The sequence below is a fragment of the Pteropus alecto genome, unplaced genomic scaffold (assembly GCF_000325575.1).
Source record: "Pteropus alecto unplaced genomic scaffold, ASM32557v1 scaffold98, whole genome shotgun sequence".
In the NCBI taxonomy this organism is placed as follows: Eukaryota; Metazoa; Chordata; class Mammalia; order Chiroptera; family Pteropodidae; genus Pteropus; species Pteropus alecto.
In genome coordinates, this window is record NW_006443570.1 from 2,307,667 (window position 1) to 2,319,801 (window position 12,135).

General features: G+C 33.7%; 1 protein-coding gene across 2 annotated transcripts in view; it reads left to right on the forward strand.

The window, feature by feature from the left end:
• The first annotated feature begins 1,631 nt into the window (after positions 1 to 1,631).
• The window catches only part of IKZF3 (IKAROS family zinc finger 3), a 76,386-nt gene continuing 65,882 nt past the window's right edge, over positions 1,632 to 12,135 (forward strand). For both annotated transcript variants that reach the window (XM_006924696.2, XM_015599342.1), the window contains exon 1: positions 1,632 to 1,790. In XM_006924696.2, the coding sequence (XP_006924758.1) occupies positions 1,784 to 1,790 (7 nt within the window). In that variant the 5' untranslated portion in view covers positions 1,632 to 1,783. The remainder of the gene's footprint in view (positions 1,791 to 12,135) is intronic.

Consider the following 12,135-nt stretch of genomic DNA (forward strand, 5'->3'; position numbering starts at 1 on the left):
AAGGAAGTCACTACATGAAGCCCACACTTAAGGAGTAGGGAGTTATGCTCCACCTCCTTGAGTGTAGAGTAGCTACATAAATTATTTTACCCGTTTACTTTTTATCTCCTTAGGTATCACTCTTTGGAATCTGAAATACTCAATTCTGAATTATTTTAGAGAGTAGTGACGTGTTCTACTGTTAAGATACTGTCATGGAAGATAATAAAAGGTTTTTTAAATAACTTTTTAATAGCCAAATAACTATTTCTCCTTACACCATCCCTGTGAAATTCTACAGTTCCTCTTCTGCTACTTTTGATGTGCTATTTTTGCTTTTAGAAACTAACAAACAACAAATTTCCCCTTTCAATACTAAAATTAGACCTAGTATTTAGAGTATTTCTCTGAAATTGGTATTATCCTGTAGAACTCCAACCCATACAAGCTATAGAGATGCTGCCAAAGTACCATGATCTTAAAGCCAATGAAGTGTATTCATTCATTTTTTAAAATCACACACATAAATGTGTGTGTATGTAGACACATATGTATATATATATGCTGACCTCCTATACCAAGGCATATTTAAAATAAACTGAAATTCATAAAATTACTACATGCATACTTTAACTCCTAAGTGTGGGTTTCTTCTGATATGGTCTACTGATGCACAAACCCTCCAACCTTGTCTCAAATATATTTTATACACTTAACAATATAACTTTCTACTAAGAGTGGAAGTGGTCTTTTTGAGAATCATTGAAATGTCTGATTCAACACACTGGGTATCTTTATGAGAGTTTACCTGAACAGTGTCCTTTAGACCCCAGTGTGAAGAAAAGTTCTGCTTTGAAAAACTGTTATGTGGTCACTTCCCCTTTCCTCTTCCTACAGTCAAATGTGTGCTTTATATCTATAAAGCAGCAAAGATATTGGAAAAACATGTTTACTGGTACATTTCTGTGTATTAACATCTTTGAGTTAATTTTACTATCTTATAACCACCCCCCCCACCACAGCTCTACTTTCTTTACTTATCTGATAACATTATATATGTATTTTTGCAAGCTGTCTCAGATCCTATTTGGAAGAAGGCAGGGTAGTAGAAAACACACATAGAATGTGTAGTATGTCATGAGTGGTGGCAAATAAACCAAGTAGTTCCAAGAAGGAAAAACAAAAGTGAGAGGATTGCTTCCAAAAAGAAAAAAACTGAGTTGATAAAAATGCCGAAGTCTTTTTGAACTTAGAACTTTCTGAAAACTTGGACCAAGAAGTTTTATCATGTGCAATAAAAAAAAACTGAGGAAGAAAAACATAATGCTTCGAATGAAGTGAATTCTCATTGATGATATTCATGGCTATTATCCCCAAATCTAGACCAAAAGTTTCAGATCTTGCTCAGCAATCCAGCCCCACCTCCCCCCACCATGTGATATTACTCTCCCATCCATTATCCTTCTAAAATAGACCTTCTGAGACAATTTACTGATGCGCCATTTCCATCCTATGGGGGTTCTCCGGTTTGACATTCAAAAAGGGGTTGGAGGCGCGGAACCTTCTGCACTGGAGGTGAGCGTCCTTTAAAGCTGCCGCCAGCCAGCGCCGCTGTAACCCTGCGCACCGGCGGGTCGTAGGCTCCTGCCCCTTAATCTGCGCGGACGCGGACGCCGGATCCCGGGGACTCCCCGCGCTGGGAATCTCCCGCCAGCTGCGCGCTGCGTCCTGGCGACGGCAGGAGCACGTGGAGTGGCGGGGTAGCAAGAGCGGCAGCTCCAGCCCAGCCCAGCCCCGCGGCGAGATGGAAGGTGAGCCTCCAGTCTGCTTCTTTTCTAAGGGATTTTTGAAAAGCTCGACCGGGGCACGCAGCAGAGAGAGTTCCTTCTGAATCTCGGTTTTGCTTCTATTTATTTTTGTCAAAAGTAAATATGATGCATTTCAGAGGGCGAAGCCTGTGGGTTCTCATACATGTCTCATTTGTCCCCTACCCCCACCTAATTTTGGAAAGTTGTAACTTCTCCGCAAGTTATTAGGGGTTGTCAGACATGAGGGGTCAACTAAATTTGCAGAGGAAGAGTACTTCTGGGGCGTCCCTGAAATGGCAGCAAACCTGGGTTGGAATAATTAATCCTTTTGGTGGTTTTTGTTGTTGTTGTTGTTGTTGTTGTTTGGTCCATGACCCCAGCGTTCATTGGAATTAGGCTAATCTGAGTGCCTTGTTTAGAAAGAAAGGTGACTTTTTCCTTCTTGTAAGAGTAAATGCTGTCATATGGGAAAGGTAAATTTTAAAGCGGTTGGCACTTGCTGGTCCCTTGGAACTCAATCTTCTAATGATCCTTCTTTACCCAAAGCAAAAATTAGGCTCACATTGAGTTTCATTTGAATTCATTTTGAAAGTCATAAAACTATCATTGCTTCTCAAAAAATATTCAATGTGTACTTCCTTGGAATAAGTAAAATTCCACACTATTGTAAACTTTTCAATAGTCTTTTTAACAAGCGTTTCTAAAACCTTGAAAATGGCAGATGTATCTCGGTTAGGGGAGGTGGTGATATTTAGAAAATCAGAATTTGTGAGAAACGTATTCATTTAATTAATAAATGAGATACTGACACCTAATTAAAATGTTAATTTGATAAATATGAATAGCATGGATATTTTCTTCGTAATAATTGAAGGATCTTATTGCCAGTGAACCTTGATCTTTGGCAGCTTTAGGTCTAGAGTATATGAAGTTATTAAAATTTAATTAAATACTTTGAGGCATGAAGATAAACATGGTAAAGCTTTTGTTTCACAATATAATTGAATGCAGTAGTGTAGTCCTGAATCCTCAGTTTGTACATGGGTATGCTAACAATTTTTTTTTAACTGCCTTGGCTCATATACACATTTTTTTCTCTAAATGGAATGCCGGATGATAAGTCAATGAACAGTATGTATTTAGTATGTGTATAGGAACTTTAAAATGGACATTATTGATTAATGCTTCAAGTGTTTTCTTATGAAAAACTATGCTTTAAAATTTTAATCAGAGTTTAAAAATAAATTGGCACCAAATATTTTTTAAACGGTTTATGAAGTGTAATTTTTAACATGTAAAGGTTTCATTGGCTAAGAACAGAAAAAAATTAGGCTGCTGTACACTATGAAAAATAATTTTAAAATCTCTCATGCTTTAATTATTGCAAATGAATTGCTTAATTTGTTTTTGTGAAGTTATGAATCAGTACTCCAACACTATTTTTTCCTAGTCTTAACCACTTCACTTCTAAAGAATAACGTACAAGATAGTGTAAATCTGTGGAAACTGGAGTGTTTCTCTGTAAATGCTAACACTACCAAATTCATTTATTTAATGCGAAATAAAGAAATTATTAACTAAATAGCATAATTTAATATACTGATTCCATAACAAAGACTTTTATTTAAACCTGGATGAAGACTCTCTGAATAAGGAAAGAATGAAAACCTGTGTAGAATTTAATTTGGAATATACAGACTATAAATGGAAAGAGATACACTATAGAATATAGATCAGTGATCAGTTATGAATTTAGAGGACTAGAAAAAATTCATATGTTTCTAGAGAAAGATGGTATATAGTAAGCTTAATACAAAAACTTTGGCACTTAAAAAATAAAATTTAAAAAAGGTTAATGATGTGAATTTGGCTATTCTAACAGGTCCTTGAGGACAGAGTATTTGATATAGTAAAATATAGTATATTTTGTACCTCTCATTTCTTGACAATGTAAGAAAGAAAAATACTTTATAGAATACCTTCATTTTCTTCCTAATTTGGTGGTTAAATTAATATGCTACAGTTTATTGTGAAATGTGAAGCTGTATAATCAGTCGTTCCTTCAGCATATAAAATCTTTTTAAATTCATTCATCTTTTCATTCATCACCATTTACTGAGACTTTCTATGCATGAAAATAGATGAAACAAGCTTTTGAAATAAGAACCTTGTCACATGAAAATGAAGAGTTAATGCATATTATAAATTAGAAGCTATAAGTTTTTGTCAAAATTCGTGATCCTAAATATTTTCTATCCAAAGACTCTTTATGTTGCTAAATTTTATTCGTGCTGTAATAACATCTCTTCTATCTATATGGTTGAGAAATAAGGTGGTTCATAAATATGAATTTCACAGGTATTGACATGTTTTTCACTTAATATACAACTTTTCTGTTTAAACAATATTGGATAGAGATCTTTTTAGGTGTATTTATTATACAGCCACCTGCTTTATAAACAGGTATACACTAGATAACTTTATCTTGGTGACCCTGGGTCATATTCTAACCATCAGGTAATGTATCGTTCCTTAGTATATTCTGATGGGGATTTTGAGCTGTGCAGAGCTGAATGCTCCTACACTAAATATTCCCAGGTTATTGTTCAACTTTTGTCTCCTTGATGTCATATTCTACTTTTCACCACATGGCTTGTGTAGAAGCCATTTTTCATTTCAAGTTCTCTTTCTGTACTCCAGATGGTTGAGATTTACAGAGATAAAGCCTCCAAATGGTGGAGTGTACTAGCCTTCCATTATGAGCAGATGAAGGATGAAATGGTGAAGTTCAAAGGAACAAAAGCCACAAAAAGGCCATGGAGTCCTGGTAGAACATAATTTTAGAAAATTTTCTATAATCCAATATACCATTTCATACTCCCATGACTTTGCTAAAATTTTCACTCCATTCTTTACCTGGTTATGCCTACTCATCTTTCAAGACTGCCCAGGCATCATAGCCATGATTCCCTTCTGATGACCTTCCCTGGTGCCTTCTGGTGGTTACCTTACCCAGTCCCTCACCTCCCTCCAGTTAGGCTTGGGGCCTTTCCTTTCTGTGCATACTTCTGCCAATTGTACTGAAATTATTTATCGATTTAAGTCTTCATTCCTCCACTGTTTTTTAAGCTTCTCATTTTTATATGCTTGGTGCCAGGAACAGTTCCTGGTTCATAAAAGACCCTCAGAGTTTGTTGCATTCAGTTAAGAAAACCGTGCCAAAAAGTAATTTTTATTATGTTTATCAAGATGTCTTTTGTTTAATTTTCGTGACTAAGATTGGTGCTAGCAATTCTTTCATAGAACTCAGAAAAATTTTTAAATACTTAATTAAATGTTGTTATAGAAAGAGAAAACTTAGAAAACAAAATTTTTTTTTTAGCTAGACTATCACTTAAAGCCAAATATTATCTATTAACTTTATATCAGCAGATTTCAGGATCATATATTAGCGCATTGAAATATAGATCAAAGATGAGCAGAAATTTGCTTTCTCAGTCAGTAAGATATAGGTGGTACCATAAAATTTGCATGAAAATTTCCAGTGATACCTTTTAAATGCCTTATTGTAAACTTGTTATTAATATATAAATATAGATATCTAACACTTATTTAGGAATAAAGGATTATTGGTAGATCTTTTATCAGATATCCAATGTTAATTGGCTCCTGATTCAAGCTATAATACTTAGACCATGTATGAGAAGAACCGAGTGTCTAACACAGAAACTTGCATGTAGTAAGTGCTCCATAAATTTTGTTTGTGCTAAGGATTTGTTAATTATTGTGAAAAGAGAACCTAAACACCACAAGGACATATAGTACACTCTGCTATCTATCCTTTAAGAAATACAACTCTACATTAATAATAATTAGAAATCATAAGGTTGACCCTAGGCCTTTTGAATCACTAAAAAAAAGATGAAATAATATAACAATAGTTATAATGTATTTCTATTATATGTAGATTATTTGAAATGTGATCTATGTGTAACTATTAATTACCACTATGTAATCTATCAAAATACTTTAATTACTGTGATTAATGATGAGATAATTTTTTCAGCCTTTATTGAAATCTGCTTTTTGCATCCAAACTTAAAGTTTTTAGAGTCCAAAGTGATGTGGAGTAAATCAAAATAATATGGAGTTGATATCATATTATATTGGATATGTGTCCTTTATAGGAAAGATAAAAAAAAAGTAGATGTTTAATAATGGCTGTGAAATAGCATAAAATGTTTATGGAACAACATTCTTACTCATCGTCAATAATTCAAAATTAGCTCACCTCGTAACATTTTACATCGATGGGATTGGCAACACAAATATACATATCACAAATTGTATTTATTAATGAGTGTTCTTAGAGATGAAATTTTTGGCACATCAGGTTATTTGTGGGTTTATAAAGGAAATTAAAAAAAATAAATAGAAAACATTTCAATAGCATCAATGATGAAACAATACAAAACTCTGTGATCTATTCTTAACTCTTAATAATCTGAAGATTATTTAACTAGATTTCTTGCTTATTTAGGTCATTAATACACCTATAGCCCCTTTTCAACTGTCAAATTCCAAAGTGTAGAGATCTTTTTTATCACCAGTGATAGGTAGTATCCAGTCTAATCCCCAGCACATGGTAGGAATGCAGTTGTATTTATTGAATAAATTAATGAATGAGTTCCCTATGTATTTAGTCATTTGACTATACATTTGTTCAGCTTTTATGGCAAAGAGAGTAAGGGAATAGTAACATTGAAACTAGTTCATTTTGCTGGTTAATTTGTCAAAGGTGCTGTTAAAGGTTTGGTAGAGGAGTTTGGAATGTTGGCTAAATCCAACAGGATGAATACAACCATCTTTTTCTAATCCAATATTGGCTTTGCTCTGGGCAAAATAATATAGTACCTTCTAACTCTTGGATTTGCTTAAAAATTTTGCTACATTCTTTATTTCAGTGAAGCACTGCAATTTCTACAATAAACCATTTCTTCACAACAAATGTTTTGATTCTTAAAGTTAAGACTAACATATTTTACTTTATTTGAGTTCTCTATCACAACACTGTCAGTTCATTTGCAAAGTGATGTCCATTTGAGAGACTATTTATCAGAATATTTGGCAAATCAGAACAATTTCATGCAATAGTACTTATATAGACACTGTGAATATGAAAAAAAAATCGTACTTACTAATCTATAAACATTTTTTATAGATGTGGAATTACATCATAGCCGATGTATAATAGCTCCAGTCTGAAAACTGGAAGTAATTAATTTTGATATTTAATAACTAGTCATTTTTGTCATCATTTGCCTTTATCTCTGTAGTTAAGAAATGGTACTTTCTAATATTAATGGTTTATTATATGCTGTGTACAGTATTGACAGTACCACAGATGTGCATCAGGGGCTAACTTAATTTAAATTTCATTTGACTTTCATGTATGTCATTTATCAAATTTTAATTCATTGAAGATTATCAATGTATAAATTTACACTCTGACCTCAAAATAAAACTTTTTAACCAACTCTTTGAAGATATTAAAATTTTCTAAATGTGATTTGAGTAAGATTGTGATTCTGCACTGCTATTTTTTTTCCTATGCATATTTGTTCATGTAAAATTATTTAAGTAAGATATCACTAACTATCCTATTCTCTGTATTAAATTAAGTGCCTATAAAGTCATGCTAAGGTGCTTGGGGCATGCTTTTGTCACGGTATAGTAATTAGCTGCTCAATAACAAGAATATGTAGCATAGTGTATCATGACTATATATTGTAAATTTTTAAAATACTTATTATAAGCTTGGGGCACTTATCTGTTCAGAATTAAAGAACATGAACAATTGTTAGGTTTTTTAATGATCTAACTTTGAAATGAAGATTACCATCTTTAAAATTTCAGGGAATTGTTTAACTAAAAACTATTTTGAAATAAGGTGAGACACTTGCAAGTGGTAGTAATAGTTTTTATATGGTATGTATTTAGTTTTTTTCATTTGGCAAAGACAAAAAACAGAAATAATTTACACAGTGAAGCTGATATAAAGCTTCAGCTTTCATTCACAATTCAAGATTTTCAGTTTTTGTTTATTAAAACAGCCTTGTTCTCATTGTTCAATTTTTTAGTAATTATTATATACTTGAACTTATAATTGTATACTAAGATACTCTTATCTGTTTCACATATGGTAATTCATGTAAGATTTCATTTTGAAAAATGAAATGCCTCTTTAAAAAAGTTTAGAAACTACTGGTATATTGTAGCCACTATGGAAAACAGTATTGAGATTCCCATAAAAACTAAGAATAGAAGTACCATATGACTCAGCTATCCCACTTCTGGGTATTTATCTGAAGAATACAAAAACAATAATTTGAAAAGGTATATGCACCCCTATGTTTATTGCAGCATTATTTGCAATAACCAAGATATGGAAACAACCTAAGTGTTCATTAATGGACGAATGGATGAAGAAGATGTGGTTGATATAGATATAGATATATACAATGGAATACTACTCAGCCATGAAAAAAGAATGAAATTTTGCCTTTTGCGACAATATGGATGCATCTTGAGGGTATATGCTAAGCGAAATAAGTTAGATAGAGAAAGACAAATACCATACGATTTCACTCATATGTGGAATCTGGAAAATACAAATGAATGAATGGAACAAAACAAAAACAAACTCATAGATACAGGGAAGAGATTGGTGGTTATGAGAGGGGAAGAGTGTCAGGGAGTGGGCAAAATGGGTGAAGGAAGTCAACTGTATGGTGATGGATGGTAACTAGACTTAGTGGTGATCACTTTGTAGTGTATACAGATGTCAAATTATGTTATATACTTGAATTTTATATAATGTTATATACCAATTTTGCCTCAATAAAACAGACAAATGAAAGCATAAAACAGAAAACTGGTATATAAAACTGCTTTCTTACTAAGTAATCTCTGGAAGCCAGTATTGTCTAAGATTCAGCAAGTTCTGTAGAAATTATGACTGTCAGAAATTAAACCTCTGGCCCTTTTGGCTATATGACTTCTTTGTAGATGGATCTTCCTAACTTTATTTTGGTACTGTGGATGTTATGCTGTACCACTCAGACCTTGAGAAATAGATGGTCCATGGGCTTACAAGAAATATTTGTCTAAAGCAGTTGTATGCCAGTGAATTCAAGGGGGCCAGGTGAGAAAAATTACTTATAACTTGTATAAATCACTACTTCTCTACCTGTCTTGGTTTGTGAATTATTTCAACAGGACAAAAGAGTTTATAGACCATCTTAACCAACATACTTCTGCTTGATACCATAAAAACAAAATTCCCCAGAATTAATAGGAATATTTTTGTGGGTGGATAAAATAATGAGAATAGAGACCATTTAAACATTTTTCATGCATTTTAGAAATAAAATTGTAAACTTGTTTGGTAAACAACAATTCAGTATAAAATAGACCCTTGGCATTTATGTATGTAACCTGTTGTTTTGATTCTTTGTGAGTGACTCTGAAGGTATACAACAATACATGGTAATTTGTAAATGTTATGGCTTTTGTAAAGATTTAAATAGGATAATGTATGTAAAAGTCCTAGCTCAGATTTGAAGTAGTAGGGCTGAGAGACTGGAGTACACAAGTATATAGCTTCTAAGTTAGCTAAGTCATCAGCATCTGTACACATCTTAATGAAAGGAATTTGGAGATTCTGAAAGGACTCCACAATTATCACTTGCGAACATTAATGACCTAATGTGATCCTATTTGCTGCAAACCTAAACAACTAGAAAATTTTTACAAGTAATCTAACTTGGGAGTGGAAGCACATTCTATATAACAAGACAAATAATGATTAAATAAAATTATATTAAAAATTAAGGTAGTGCTTATAAATCGTATAGCTATTACTCTATCCAGTGATGCTTGATGATTGTATGATGACCCCTTGAGGTATTCCATGGTCAGTCTCACAGTTCAACAAGAATTAAATGAGACATAAAACAAGACAAAATTTGTTTTTTATCAACAGAACATGCTTTTATACCAAAATCTTATGTTGATCCAGACGTAAGTGTGATATTCCACTTGAGAAGGGGAAGAGATCAGGACACTATTGCAAGGCCTACCTAGCTATTGGCCCTTTCCTTCCCCTGCCACAGATCAGCACCTGTGGCAGCCCTCTGGAACCCTGGAGTTCCATAGAAAACATTTTGAAAACTAATAATTCAGACCGTTACATGTTTTTTCTACTGGTAATCCAGTATCTAGACTTGCCTCTTTTGGTCCATTTTGAGGATTGCTGCCAGAATGATCTTCCTAAAACATCAAGTTACTCCCCTACTCAAAACCCATTTTAAGTATTTCTTAGTTGGGCGTTTCAGATAATACACATGTAGCTTCAGTATTTCTTGCCAATGGTATCCTCAGTAGCCTCATGTTGTTATTCTGGACTGCTTATTCCCTGAACATGCATAGCTTTTCCTAACTCCCAGTTTTCCTAATGCTGTTCAAACTCAACAAGTCCAAAAATGAATTCATTATCTCTCTAACCCAAACAGCTTCTCCTGACCTTTCAACACCATTGGTATCACATTGGGCCAGTTGCAGTCCTCACTCATCAATGCGGCCTATCCCAAATACCATCTCTTTCAGGCAGCCGTCCCTCATTATAAGTTGGAATCTCTCCCTTTTCCGAAACTCAGTAACATTTTATGTCTGTCTAATGACTGCTAGAACCTAACTCCATTTTATGTATAAACGTGAAGTATTTTTACATGGTTTTAATGCAATCTAAATTGTCTAAGAATGCAACTACTATGTAAATTAAGAGATAATTCTTTGTTTAGGTTTTTGCCATTATTGATGCTACCTGTGTCTTTGCATTTTCTACTCTTCCATTCATGGTGACTGCAAATACATCTGACTACCTTATTATTACATCTTCTGGAATAATTTTTCTGGTACATTTACATATTGAAATACAAATTATTTTATTGATTTCATCTTTATATTACAGTTAGGGCTTTATTTCTTTAAAACACACATGTGGATAGGTTGTATTTAATTCATGATGGTAAAAGAGATATTATAAGATATTTTTTTCTAAAAGGTGGACATTTGTTCTTGGTAAGGTCGAGAACCACTCTAAGTTTACTATGCTGCAAGAGACCAGCCACAGCCTAAGTAAGATAATGTATATGAAAATCACCTTGCATTGTACTAGACACAATGTTAGGGTCCAACAAAATGTTCAGTTCATAAATCATGTATATGACAAGGATATCCTTGGGACCTTTGCTAATTTAAGTATGATCTGTAGACAAGTAGCATTGGCAACTGGGAATTTTTACAAATGCAGACTCTCAGGCCAGACTTGCTGAATCAGAATCTACATTTTAACAAAGTTCCTAAGGAATTCTTGTGGATGTTAGAGCCTGATAAATATTGCCCACAGTTTGAAAAGTATCAGTGGAATTTATCATCACTGTAATAGCACATTATGGATTAGTGGTAGATCATTTTTATATATGTATTTAGAACATATTTTTTATTGTTTAAATGCTGATTTTAAAAGACAGTTGAACAACAAAAGCTTTATAATTAATTTTTACTTAACTTGTAATACAACATTTATAACAATATAAATCAAAAGTTAGAAATCTTCATTCTTTATTCAAAAAATATTTGTCAAATACCTGTTGTGTGCCATGTATACAAAAGACTGGCAATATAGTTGTGAACGAGACAGACAGTGCTTTTGCCCTCATGGAATTTACAGTCAGGTGAGGAAGACAGGCCTCAAAACAAGTAAATAACAAATGAAATAAGCAAAATTATGCTCCGTACTATGAAGGAAATAAAGAGTGCTAATGTGGAGAATAATGGTGAGCGGAAGGATTGGTGAACCTCTCCTCTAAATAAGAGGTCTGGCTAGAGATAGAAATTTGGTTATCGTCAGCACATAGATGATGTTTAATGCCATGGGAATGAATGGGATCACCTAAAGAGAGGATGTATTATGCGAAGGGGTGCCCAGGATTGAGCCCTAAGAAACATCCTATTTAGGCGGTCAGTTAGAGGAGGAGGAGCCAGCAAAAGAGAAAGAGCAGCCCAGCAAGACAGAAGGAAAATCAGCAGAGTGTGGTGGTGTAACGTAATTCAAGAGAGAGGAATGTTTCACAAAGGAGTGGGTGGTCAGCTATGTTGAATGTTGCTGAAAAATCAAGTAAGGTGACAAAAAGTGCGGGTTGGTTTTGGCAACATAAAACCTGCTAGTGACCTTAACAAGAGTGGTTTTTGTGGAGTGATGGGGATGGAAACCAAATTGAAGTGG